General features: G+C 43.5%; 1 protein-coding gene across 16 annotated transcripts in view; it reads right to left on the bottom strand.

The window, feature by feature from the left end:
- The window catches only part of SEMA6D (semaphorin 6D), a 157,482-nt gene that overhangs the window by 18,122 nt on the left and 125,337 nt on the right, over positions 1 to 14,023 (bottom strand). For all 16 annotated transcript variants that reach the window (XM_060282527.1, XM_035130615.2, XM_035130620.2 and 13 more), the window contains 7 exons: positions 13,016 to 13,117; positions 10,988 to 11,078; positions 7,882 to 8,001; positions 4,865 to 4,953; positions 2,815 to 3,032; positions 2,556 to 2,687; positions 1,095 to 1,250 (listed from right to left, as the gene is read on the bottom strand). In XM_060282527.1, coding sequence (XP_060138510.1) covers positions 1,095 to 1,250; positions 2,556 to 2,687; positions 2,815 to 3,032; positions 4,865 to 4,953; positions 7,882 to 8,001; positions 10,988 to 11,078; positions 13,016 to 13,117 — 908 coding nt within the window. The remainder of the gene's footprint in view (positions 1 to 1,094; positions 1,251 to 2,555; positions 2,688 to 2,814; positions 3,033 to 4,864; positions 4,954 to 7,881; positions 8,002 to 10,987; positions 11,079 to 13,015; positions 13,118 to 14,023) is intronic.

The following is a 14,023-nucleotide window of genomic DNA, read 5'->3' as shown; positions in this document are numbered from 1 at the left end:
TGGAATTTTATGGAATTTTTGTATAGAAAATCTAAGAAAATAAATTCTGTAACATGTTTTTTTCCAATGCTTATTTTGTTTTCCTGTTAATCATGCCATCTTAAATGTCTATTCTCTATTTGACCTTCTTTTGTAAGGTTTTTTTTTTTTTGGTATTTTGCAATGCTTGGAGCTAGGTTGCAAAACACATTGAGATTTTTATTTGTTTGGAAATACAAAGCCATATAGAAGTTACTTAAATGAATGAATGGTAAATAAGATGAAGATCCCACGTCTGACAACATTACATTTTGCATCTCCCTGCCCTCCCACCCACACCCACCCCGGGCGTCACATCATTGGCCGCAGGGGAAGGAAAGCAGAGCTCGACATTACGCCAGACATGTACACTCTGCCCTGCACATGGCCAGCCATGGGTTGCTTATCACACATAGTCCTGCTCTTTGTGACACCTGCGAGAACCAGCTCTCCCATACTGCACATCCTCTGGTTAGATCCAAAGAAGTGTGTAGTTATTGGCTTGTTTAAATCAGGAGTGAAGAGCTTTTTTCAGCCTGGGGCAAGCTTTTGCAGGTGGCTCATACCAGTGGCGGGGACAGAGGCAAAAATGGGAGGAACATGATGTAGGGTTACCATATTTTGAAGAGCTAAAAAGAGGACACATTTAAAGACTTCTACTTTTAACTATGGATCGCTATGAAGATTCTACCCGTGAAAAAAGAGGACGTGTCCTGGGGTTAAAAGGAGACATATGGCAATCCTCAACAACAGATCTACAAATCACAGAGTTCACTGGGAAGAGGGACTGACTGTTTAACCACTGTGAAAACAGCAGCTCTGTAAGGGGGACAGGGGGTGTCCTGACAACTTTCAGCAGCCTTAACAAACTACAGTTCCCGAGATTCTTTGTGGGAGGCATGACTGCTTAAAGTGGCATGGCACTGTTTTAAATGTATAGTGCAGCTGTGGCCGTAATCAGTCCCATGTAGGAAAACCTGATCTCCCCAAAGTCCTGCCCGGTGTGGCTGGAATAGTATTATGTTTCAGATGTGCAGCAGCTGAGCCTCGTGTCGCAACAAGGCCTCCTTCCTTACCTGACTCTTGTCTTTGTAAACCAAGGCTCCTCAATGACAGAGGGAACGGCGGAATCCATCAAAGGGTGGGATTTGATGAAAGAGAGGGTTTCATCTGGGAAATCAATGGAGGTTTTGTAAGCCTCTGCTAGGCCGTGTTTTGCACAGCACCCAGGTCTGAAAGGAAAGCAACATTTTTTTCCCTTTTTTTTTTAAGTGAAGGAAAGGGGCGGAATTCTGAAGGAGCAGCACGAACAGCCAAGGCAAAATGTATTTGGAGTCCAAACAAAAACTGCTACTTTGGGACCATTTGAGACAATTGCTCAGCACAAGGCTGGCCAATTGCTTTGTTTTAACCTGGGTTGCTCCCTGTTCACAATGAGGGAGTCATCTGAATTTCTGTCTAAATTTTGGGGTTTTGCACATTTTTACTGAATCGGCAATAGGAAAGTTTACTTGTAGCATGCTGAGGTTCCAAGCCTTTGATTCCCCACCCCTGGCTTATTCTCAACATCTGGACAGGTGGGGGGGAATGTTCTTCCATTAAATATCAGACAGGTGCAATCTCTATTATCTTCTCATTGCCTACTGAAGAACTTTCTACTCCAACAAGTCTTTCAAAAATCTCTCTCTGTATCTGTATTTGGACTTTAATTAGTGCATGTATCACTTTCCACATGCGTCTCAATGCAATTTACAAATACATCCTAAAACACACACAAACACACACAGAGAGAGAGAGAGGGAGAGAGAGAGAATGAACACCTAAGTTCTCTGCTGATTCATGCAGCTGGGAAAGTTTGTCATTCTGTTCCACAAAATGTATCTGCTTTATTGGTGGTTGCCTCTTATATATATATATATTGAGCCATTTCCTGCTTTCTAAGCATGGGTCTGAGCTGTTTTGCCTTTGCCCCCAGAAAACCTGCTCTTTTGCACTAAATCAGAGTAAATGGGAACCTGCTATCAGAAAACCCGGTTGCTGCTTGCTCTGTTTCAGCACTAATCTGCGGGTTTTCCAGGGGGGAAATGGCGGGCAAACAAATTCTTCAGTTGATCCATTTGTCATTGGAACATAAGAACACAAGAAGCTGTCTTACCCCAAGTCAGACCACTGGGTCATCTGGCTCAGCACTGTCCACCCTAACTGGCTGCTGTTTCCCAAGGTTTCAGGCAAGGGTCCCTTCCAGTCCTAACTGGAGATGTCAGTGATTGAACCTAGGTACTTCTGCATGCAAGACAGATGCCTTGCCCCCTTGCCATATGCAAGGTGCAGTTTGAAATTAAACATAAACACTGATTTGATCTGTTCTTTGTATGCTGCTTTTCCATCAACCAATTTGAGCTCAAAGCATCTGACAATTCCCAGCCAGAGACACATGGATGGCCAACGTGTTCTTCACTGATTCCAAAGCAGCTGTACACATGAGGCCATGACAAAAACATTGTGATAACAGATTATCATCCATTTATTTCCTTTACCTTGGCCTTGGTACTTTGTCTTCAGGTACAGCTGTCCAAACAGAATCTGGCGTCTTTTGTTCCTTAAATCTTCCTTTGAAGACTTTCTCAATGTCCTCCATGCTAAAGGCACACACCGCTGAGCCGGGGATGCTGCAAAAGACACACAGGAGGAGAAGTTTCAGGGAAGCCAGGCAACAAAGCGGTGACGGATTAAGCGTTGGCAGTGAACCGGAGAAATCCCCTCTCTCTTTCTGACGCTGGGTCGCTCATCTCTCACCTGTTAAGCTGCGTAGTGAATACGCCGACAACAGTAGGGGCTCCGTTGATTTCTATTATGTCTGTGATCGACTGGAGCACGTCAAAGTAGAAAAACGAATCCCCGGGGACGGAGCAGTTGAGACGCGCTTTCAGGAATGACGTCCAGTGCTTCTCCAGCACCCTCTGGGAGCCACCCATGTCGTTTTTGCATATGCGGGCTACACGGGAGTAGACAGCCTTGCGTGGGGGACAATAGGAAGGGAGGAAAGTCAGGCTGGGAACTAATCCGTCTGAAAAACCACCACTGTTATAACAGCAACTTTGGTAAAAGGAAAGCAACTGCTTGTAGGTTTCCTATGCCAACTCCATTGGGCAGGGGTGGGGAACCTTTCTCAATGTATTTATTATTTATCCATTATTTTTGTTAGCCGCTTTTCTCACCAAGTGACCCAAAGCAACTTATATTAAAATGAATCAAGATGAAAATGTTGACAATAGGACCCATAGAGGGGATGGGGGCGGGGAGTCCCGAGATTCAGAGTTATCTCTTTACATGGATGTCTAATTGGTATGGTTATAAATTCATATTTGTAAAAGCAAATAAAAATAATTGGGGGGGGGGAGAGAGGGAGAATCAAGAACATACAACAAAAATGTAAGGACACACAATTAAACAAATAAAAGGCAGGACTTAGGCAATGGACTAAAATGCCACCCATCAAATTAAGGTCCAAAAGCTAAAGAGAAAAGTATTTGCCTGGCATCTAAAAATGGATAAAGATGGCACTAGAAGTGCCTCATTTCAGAAGTGGGGGGGGAGGAAGAGGCAACCACTGAAAAGGCTTGATCTCATGTTGCTGCCCCCCCAACCTCTGTGAAAGGGACACATGAAGAAGGGCCTCAGATGATGATCGCAAAGCCCAGGTCAGTTCATGTGGGGAGAGGCGGACCTTGAGGTACTGGGGTCTTGAGCTGCACAAGGCTCTGTTGGTCAAAACCTGGGAAAAAATTGATAGGCGGCTGTGGCAGAGACTGCCCTGCTCTGGACGGCAATTTGGCCGTTGAATTCTTCACCAGCTGCGGCTTCCAAATGGTCTCTAAAGGCAGCCCAATGTATAATGCATGCCTGTTGTCCAACCTGGAGGTTTACTTTCAATATTTATATAATACTTGTCATGCAAGCTTCTCCAGACTTCCCCACCCTGCTTTTCTTAACCATCGTACAACAGGCTAGTTTCTACACACATTTTCTATCCTCCATCCTGGCAAGCAAGAGGAATGATCAGAGTTCAAGGCTGCATCCCAGTGAGGTGAAAACACTCATGGAAGGCGTGAATCAGACTCGGCTAAAGGGTGTCGTGTGGGGAGGAGTGGGCTTCAGAGTCTTGAGGGCCAGAGACAGTTGGCCACCGGATCTATGATTTCTCATTCCCACCACAGAAAAAGGAAGTCATGTTTTGATTAGGGCTCAGCAACTATGCAACCTTTAGGTCAAACCTAGCCCCATACTACCTATCTCTCCAATTGCCCAGCTCAGAGGCAAAACGGGGTGTAGATGAGCCCCAGGTCTTTTTGATGGTAGGGAGACTTGCCCTGCCACGTCAAATTAGTCCTCCAGCAAATCTAGTTGCCGACCAGTTTATAGAGACAACCAATTATAAATCCCGGTCTTGTCTACATCTTTGTACCTCAAGTTGCAGCACTAAAATAAGAGCAGGAGATTCATTTGATGCACAGGTGAATTTTCCAAGGGATTGTGTTCCATGTGTTTGGGTAGGGGGGGGAGGCCCATTTGGATTTTCAGTGACCGGCTGAACCTCTTTACAGATTAAGTCTAGATCTAGCGAACAAAGCTGTGAGACTGGGGTTGGGTTAGGGGTGGGGAATGCAAATTCCACCACCTCCTTCAGCAGTTAGAAGTATGAGAAGTGCCAGGTTATTATTTTCAAAAACCAGTCGTTGAACAGAAATGACTATGAGCCACTCCATAGCAAGCATATTTTCAGCCCACTACAAATCACCCTGAGACTTTGTAGCTTATCATAACAAACAGCTGTATTTACTCTTACCTTGCCTAGATTATTATGCTCCACGGCAATCTCTCGAAAGAAGAAATACACAAAGTTCCCGTATTCAATGGCATGAAGGAAATGGGGCTCTGCAAGAATCAAGGAAGAGGAGATCTACGTTGGGAGGGTTTTGCTTGGTAAAAAAAAGGAGGCACTTTGCTACATCTGGGTTAACAGCCCAATATGGCGTGAGAAAGAGGCGTGGGGTTGCAGCCAACCAAGTATTACTCAGAGTAAACCCAATGGCACGACTAACTTAGGCCCATTCATTTCAATGAGTCTACACTGAGTGAAAGTTGGTTGGAAACTTTGTAATGGCCATTATGCTTGCACAACATCACAACAGTGAATTATGGGTGAACGATGAAGAATTACTGACACTGTACAGGTATGGACCTGGAAAGCATTAGAAGATCCCATGTAATATAAGAGACTATCATTTTTTTTTAAAAGGAAGCGCTTCCAAGAGCTGCTGGCACATCACAGGAGTTCAGAGTCATTCTGTGAGAAACAAATCACCAACATAGGATCTCAATGGAAAAGGAATGCATAAAGTTGTCTCATACCATGTTTAAGGGGAAGGACTGGAGCTCAGTGGTACTGGAACACATCCTTTGCATGTAAAAGGTCACAGGGTCAATCCCAGGCACCTCCACAGAGGACTGGAAATGAACCTTCTCTGTACACCAGGAAAGCTGCTGGCAGTGCAGACCAGGAGTAGCAAACGTTGTGCCTTCCAGATGTTGTTGGACTCCAAATCCCATCCGCCCCAGCCAACATGGGAAGATATTAGCTGTAGTCCAAAAACATCTATAAGGCACCACACTGGCCATGCCTGGTGTAGACAACTCTGAATTAGATGGACCAATGGTCTGAACTGGAGTAGTTTTCTATGTTGGAGTTAGACCATTGGTTCATCTAGCCTACTGATGGCCAGCTGTAACTGGCACCAGCTCTCCAGAATTCCCAGGCAGGGACTTCTCCCAGAGCTTGGTAACCAAAGTCCTTTTTAATTGGAGGTGCCTAAGAATGAAAGGCAGTATTGCAGAGATGGGGAATCCATGGCTTCTCTATATGATTTCAATCACCCAATTCCCATCAGCTCCAACCAACATGGCCCAATGGTCAGGGATGATGGGAACTGTGGTCCAGGAACATCTGGAATACCAATGTCCCCCATCCCTGCAGTATTGGCTCTGCTAACATTTACAGGAACATCCTTCCTGTAGAGGAAGGAAAACTGCATTCAAATACACCTGGCACATACTAGATCAGCTACTACTTCTTTTTTGCAATGAAGGGGAAGGGCGGTGCATTTTCTTCAGAGTATAGAATGTCTGCATATGCCCAAAGGAGGAACAAACCTATCAGATCCAGTGTATGATACTGTGGTTAGAGTCTTGGACTAAGAATTGGGCAGCTCATATTCAAGTCCCAGCTCAGCCATGAAGCACACATGGTATGATTTCAGTTAATTTATCAATTGTCTTCTCAACCACCATCTCAAGGGGATTTACACATCAAACACATTTAAAAGATGTTCAAAACAGTTAAAACCTGTGATCTTGGGCCAATCACTACCTTTTGGCTTAATTGACTGGGGAACACTAGAGTTCCTTGGAGAAAAGGTAGGATATATCGTGGGAGGAATCAATGGGTCCAGCCTGTTCCATGTGCCTCTCACGGGATGCTCTCTTGCAGCAGCTCACTAGTAAGCTCTCTTAAGGTTACAGGCATTAAAGTCTTCCTTAGTGTTACAAACAGGCTGCTGTGGCAGCTCCTACGCAGATCTGGTGTGTATGGATGCCAAAGTGTATCCTGTGGTTACAAAGTGAAATCCACTATTCAAGGCACTTTAGGACATCCAAGTACAGATGGAGTTGAGCTTCAATGGATGTGCAGACTGTACAGCTAATGGACTGTAAAAAGGCCTCCGAGGAATTGTTTTGCAGCTCCGGCCTTTTGTTACTACAGTACAGCTTCATTCATTAACTTATTGTGGATTGGGGGGTGGGGGTGGGAGGGAAAGGGTTTCATTCCTGGGCCAGATCTTTTGCTGGATGAAGACAAAAAGAAGAAGTGGGCTTTGGGTTGTGCTCCACTGAAAGGTGAATATATGCCCCGATTCTTTTTCACCCACCTACAAACTGCAGCTGGTTATATACAATATTGGATCCCTGCCATGAATCGGGATGTCTTTAATTTAAAAGAACTTACAGAAGAAAAAGATGCAAGATTAATTTTATGCACAACTGTATATAGAATTATATCAAATTTTGATATAACTAATGCAGAGCAATCTTATACATGGCTACTCAGAAGGAAGGCCCACTGAAATAAATGGTACTTTCCCCTAGGAAATTATGTATAGGATTGGAGTCTTAAGGGGCTAAATAAGTTATTCCCAGACTGCGTACTGGGACACAGATTAGAGAATTTACCACTCTGCCTATTTTAGATTCACTTCAGTTAAATGCTATGTTTGAACCTGCACAAACTGTCTTTAGTTTTAGCTATGGTTTGTTTGAAGCAAGACAACTTCAAACCATAGTTTACAAAGCATAGTTTGCACTTCAACCCATTAAAGTTATCATGAACCATGGTATAGGTGGTTCGGATGCAGTGCGGAACTGTGGGTGATTGAAATATGCAGTGAAAGCTTCTGATCTCTGCATGGCTGTGTCAGAAGAGGGAGGGGATGAGGAGGATGGTCCCAAGGCTTGTGCATTTAACCATAAACAATGGTTAGGACCAAACAAATCAGTGGAAAAAAATCAAACCAGTATACTCTTATGAGTATACTTCCCATTTTTATTTTTAAATGTGCCTCAATCCTCAAAGGGTGAGCTAAAGATATGAACACTGAGAAAGTCTACTCCAGCAAAAAGAGGGATTGCTTTGTAATTATTGGGTTAAACAAAATGGAGAATATCACCACTCCACAATGCACACAATCTCCAGCTAGGGGCCTACAAAGACATTACAAGCTGCAATTATTAGTATTTCACTATAAGTACCTTTAATCCACTTGGAGTCGTATTTTATTGTTCTCAATGCCGACCCGTCCCCCATGCTTCGGTAAATTACCGCATCACTTGCCAGAAAATCTGCAACCGTTGCAGAATAGAGTTTGCCATCTGAAACAATAGAACAAATGAGGCATTTAGTATCCCTTTTAATTCTGAGTAACCTCTTATCATTTTCGTATTCTTTGGGCCATGGGGGTTATGCAGACACCAGAGGCTGGAACAATCCAGCTCCCTCTTGGGTGGTCCGGCTCTGAAAGTTGGCATCACTTTGTTGTAATGGTTTCATAGATATTGAACCCATCTGTTTGGACTGCATGATGCAGCCTCACCCAAAGTGGTGCCCACCATATGTTTTGGTTTATGTAAGAGTGCACAAATGAGACCCAGAATATGAAAACGGCACTGTATTGAACTCTAATGTATGTATTTTTAAAAATGCTACACTGAAACAACAGAGGTTGCAAAAAAAATATTAGAAGACAAAGCACCGGTTGAAAGTCCATTTCAACTAATTAGTCCTTTTCCATCCTGTCTATTTAATCCGGTACCCTCGGGATTAAATGGCGTTTTGGTCCTCTATCATACAGGCTCCCTCATTGTTTAAACTTCATCCTTGGTTTACAGAAGAAGAGCCCTTCTGCATCAGGCCAATGGCTCACGAGTCCAGCATCCTGGCAAACAAGGTGCTTGTAGGAAGCCTGCAAGCAGGACGTGAGGACAACAGCCCTCTCCCCACTTGTGATTCCAAGCAGCTGGCATCCAGAGCAGTGCCGTGCAGTCAGTGATCTAGGGGGATTAGGCTAGGGCAGTGATGGGCAACCTTTTGAGCTTGGTGTGTCAAAATTGACCAAAAAACTGAGCATAACTCGGGTGGTGTGTCCCTTCGAGAAAAAAAAGCATAATTTTGCGATATTTATAATTTAAATAACAAAAAAGTATAATTGTAATATATAACTGTATTTAATAAAACAAAAACTAATTATTTAACCAAACCAAACCAAAAAACCCTTATTTATCACAAAGTGCCCAGAGTTGTTGAGCTTTTTGGGGGGAGTTGCAGAACGGGTTAAAAATCCAATCTCTGGCTACCAGCAACAACAACAACAAAAAGGATCCAGGTTTTAACAGCAGAGACAAGCTGTAGCGTGAGGAGGAGCAGGAGAACAAATGAGAGGAGGAAAACAACAACAGCGCGAATGGGCCGATGGGGTGCGTGCCAGCAGTGAGGGCTCTGCGTGTCACGTCTGACACGCGTGTCATAGGTTTGCCATCACTGGGTTAGGGGAACGTCCCCTACACGTTCTGGGAAAATCAGAGTATTAAAGTATTAAATCCACACATTTTATTAGGTATGTTATAATGGATTCTTGTATAATTATACAGAGACTTTATGCAGATCAAGAAAGCAATATATATTATAAGCTTCCATTAGCATACTTTTTATTACTTCACTTTTGTTCTCTTGGATTAATATTGCCTATTATATATACAGTATGTGAAATAATAAACAACATCTCATGACCAACTAAGAAAGGTGCCTTTGATTAAAATAGAGTTCTCTCTTTCTCCGTGGACAGACAGGGACAGACAGAATGCAACAACAGACCAACAGACAGAATGCAGCAACATAGAAAAAAGCTACAGAGGGCAACCACCATCTTAGAAGAAGCATTCTTTCCTGTGCGAAAAAGGTATGCATCTTTTAAGATAATGCATACTACATCATTTAGCCAAGCCTAGATACGCAGGTGGCACTGTGGGTTAAACCACAGAGCCTAGGACTTGCTGATCAGAAGGTCGGCGGTTTGAATCCCCACGACAGGGTGAGCTCCCGTTGCTCGGTCCCTGCTCCTGCCAACCTAGCAGTTCGAAAGCACACCCAAGTGCAAGTAGATAAATAGGTATCGCTCCAGCATGAAGCTAAATGGTGTTTCCATGTGCTGCTCTGGTTTGCCAGAAGTGGCTTAGTCATGCTGGCCACATGACCCAGAAGCTGTACGCCGTCTCCCTCGGCCAGTAAGCAAGATGAGCACCACAACCCCAGAGTTGTCCGCAACTGAACCTAACAGTCAGGGGTCCCTTTACTTTTACCTTTAAGCATGCACAACTGTAGCATCCTCACAACATAACAATGATAGATATAGATAGATAGATGATAGATAGATAGATAAATAGATAGATAGATAGATAGATAGATAAATGTATATGTGCCTCATCTAACAACAAAGGGTTCTCGCCAATTTAGCACCAAGTCAAGGTCACTTAGTGGCATACTTCTGCTGGTGAAATGTTTTGTTGTTGTGCAAGAAAATGTCTAAGCAGGTTTGCTGGCAACTTTGTTGTACAATAGACCGGGCAATGAGTTTTTGCTAGTGCAATTTGCCAAAATGAAAACTCACCTGTCTGCCCACTCAAGATCCCTTGCGCTAGTGGATGGAGAATGTTGGATGCAACCCAAGGAATTAGAGCCACCCAGTGCACTAGCCCCTAGGAATTCCAGAGCTAGAACATACTCAACAGATGACTGCCCAGTCTCTGCTTGAAGACACACACTAGGGATCATACCACTACTACTCCTTTTCTAATTAGAAATGCCATACCCCCCCCCCGCAAGTGTGCAAATCTGTGCAGAGTCAATTGATTCATGAACAGTGCAGTTTACTCAGACATATGCCCCATTTAAGGATGCTCACCCCAAGGTAAGCAGCGATAGGATTGCAATGTAAGATTTCTTCAGTCTGTTGAAAGCCCTACTTACAAATGGAAGTGCGAGCAGGATTCTCTCCTCCACCCCCATCATAACTTACATTAAAAGTTGATGGAACCACCAGGGCTCCAGAAAAAGAAACTAATTTGGGGCCCAGAACTGTTCCAGGACAGGGGTGTGTGTCATTTAGTCATCTCAACATAAACCAGTTGACAATGTGATTACTAATTCCCCCCAAAATATGCATTAGACTTAAAAGAAAAAAACCTCTGCAGAGGCACATTGATGTGATAGAGTTTCTTTAAGCTTTCTTGAAAATCTCCCATCCTCTCCGCACCACTCTCTGTATCATTTTCCACCAGGATTCATGAAAGAAATTGTTCTTACCAGCAAAGAGGGCGACGTTGGTTTGCCTGGCGTCGAACGGGCACCTGGCTAAGCCGCTGAATTCTTCTCCATCGTACTCCAAGGTATTCAGCTGTGGATGAAAAATAAATTGTTTGGCGGTGTCACATCAAGCTCTGCAGGAAGTGTGATTTTTTTTGGGGGGGGAGCAATGCTGCTTTGCATACACCATCATTCACTCTGTCAGACTTGATCTAATCTTCCATATAATGCTTAAGAACTGGTCCTCAAGGAGCTGTGCAAAGGACGGTAGTTTTTACATCCACAAGGCTATGTATCATGATGTCTATATGTGACCTCCAGGTTCAGAGAGGCAGTATGCCACTAAATTATCAGTGCCGGGGAACAACAGTGGGAGAAAATTTAATTCAGTCCACATTTTTAAGCAAACTAACCTAATTCACATCTTCCACTCCAAATATCTGGGACTGGAATGTAATAATCCTTGGGATTTTGCATCCCTCCAAATTTTGCGGTACAGGATTGTATCCGATGCTACTCAAAGCATACCCATCGACATTAATGAACCTAAATGAGTATGTCCATTAACTTCAATGGGTCTACTCTGAGGAGGACTAGCACTGGATCAACCCCCTCTTCTCAGCTCAACACCCCTCCCCAAATGATGATCACGTCTTTATTGCTACAGTCAATGAGCGGCACCAAGGAAACAAAATACGAAGCACGTAACACGCATTAACTGAATGTGTATAATAAAGTAAAAGAGAATAAAATTAGGTAAGGCAGACAAAAAACAACAACAACACAGAGTAAAATAAAATGGGCATCATAATTCTCTCATCAACTCCAAGCGTCTGGGATCAGTTCCTGGCTGTCTGCTGCAACACAGCCCTTGGTCGAACTGGGGTGCAAGTTGATTTGAAAGGAGGACATAAAATGCATCAGACCAGCCTGGAAAATTTGATAAAGATTTTTACACTAGCCACAGTATAAGGAGCAGAACGGGAGAGACGGGGGGAGGGGGGTTAGACCCCACCTTTCAAGCAAACATTCTCAAATGCGGATCACAACAGGCTGCAATAACACACACACACAAAAATCCTCACCTCAGGAGCCTTCAGTCCTGAGACACGGTGCAAGAGGTCAGAACAGCTTTCTCGCCATTGGATCTGCAAGTGGCAGTGATGAGCCACTGGTCATGGCTAAAAACAGCAACTGCCAGCCCTGCTTGCTGATGTGCTCCCTGGTTCACATCACATCCAGCCAGATCAGCAGGGCTTTGGCTGAGGATTGCTCATAAAAGTGAACCAGTGTGGCTAGAATGCTTGATTAGGACCTGGGAGTGTTGAATGATTGTGTAAAAGTGTCATTATTGTTTCACTGTACCTTTAAGAGTCAGGAAAGATTTAATGACTGGGGCTCTGCAGCTGTGGAGCAGCTCTACAGGTGTTGCTGTGAAGCTGATGATGCAGGGTATATCAGGGGTGTTGTGTGTTGCCTCTGTGCTGGGCGTTTTCCCAGTGTGCTCTTGGTGGGTGGTTTGGTTGTGCGGGTATTTTGTGCAAGCTTAATTTAATTTTTGTTATTTTTACTTTCTCCATTAAACCAAGCATTTGTTTAAGTCTTGGTCTCTATGTGTAAGTTTCTCAACCAGTTTCTGCTGATTTTGCTTTTAACCCTAACAGGGAGACCAAGGTTCAATTCCTCATTTAGCTATGAAGCTCACTGGGTGAACAGAGATAGCCTAACAGACACTGATGGACTCCAACTCTCATCAGCCCCAGCTAGCATGGTCCATAACCAGGGACGATGGGAGTTGTAGTCCGAAACCAGCTAGAGGACATCACATTGGCTATCTCAGGACTAGACTCAGCTATGAAGTACATTGGCTAAATCTGGGCCAGTTACTATCAAGTCAGCCTCATATATCTCACGAGAGGGAAGGGAGTCATGAACACCACCCTCGTCTCCTTGGAGGCGATGAGGAGGAAGATACCCACATCAGCAACATGTAGAGAAGCTTCTGTCTTACTGCACTGAGGTCCTTACCCTAAGGTAGCGGCACATGGGGTTAAAAGCATTGGTTCCACAGACAAACACCATCTCGTCATTCCTGGGGACAAAGACTTTAATAAAATTATGGCATTCGTCCTGGAAAAGAAGAAGAGAGAGTGGTTTACGTTACCATTTACTCACAAATACGGTTTGTTTTTTTAGAGAAGTAGAACGTCGAGATGACAAATTTTGAATAACACAAGAACAAAACTAAAAGAGATAAAAATACAAAACGATGAACAGAGTCCTGACATTTATATTGCAACCTCCCTGTTTCTGAGTGTGATTTGATAGATAGATGATAGATAGATGATAGATAGATAGATAGATATAGATAGAAAAATCAGGAGTTTTCTCTTAATTTCCTTTTTTTGTATTTAACAAGTTTTATACACCACTTAATCAGAAAAACCTCTAAGCCGTTTACATAAAAATATAAAGTAGTCGTTGCTTTGCAAAACGAACAACATAATAAAAGTGAGTGAATACTGATAAAGTCAACGGTTTTAAAACAAATACACACAATAAAATTACATGTCTAGGTAGGTTTGCGCAAGCAAAAGAGATTTTAAGAGATGTCATAAACAGTACAGTGAAGGAGCTTGCCTGACATCCATCGGCAGGGAGTTCCAAAGTGAAACAACTGCCATACTAAAAGATTTGATTTCTTGCAGGTGCAGAATAAAAATTGGCTGGCACTTGTAAAAATGCCAGTTCTATATATTGAAGGGGTTGAGTGAGCGCATAGGGGATACGGCCTTCAAGAAAACTGAGGCAAAACTGTTAAGGGGTTCATATACTGACAGTAACACCTTGAACTGTAACCTGTTAGAACTTGGACTTCTAACAGATCAGCAGGCTGTGTGCAGATCTTTGAGCACAGCGGTGACGAAATCTCACTCCTGCAATAACTGCAGTTTCTGTACTAAGTGTGTAAGAGAAGGTGCACATGGTGTGTATTGCAGTAATCCTGTCTTGGCGGTTACCTATGCCTGGAGTGCT

The sequence above is a fragment of the Zootoca vivipara genome, chromosome 14 (assembly GCF_963506605.1).
Source record: "Zootoca vivipara chromosome 14, rZooViv1.1, whole genome shotgun sequence".
NCBI lineage: Eukaryota > Metazoa > Chordata > Lepidosauria > Squamata > Lacertidae > Zootoca > Zootoca vivipara.
The sequence above is the reverse complement of the archived record's forward strand: the minus strand, read 5'-3'. Positions and strand labels throughout refer to the sequence as shown.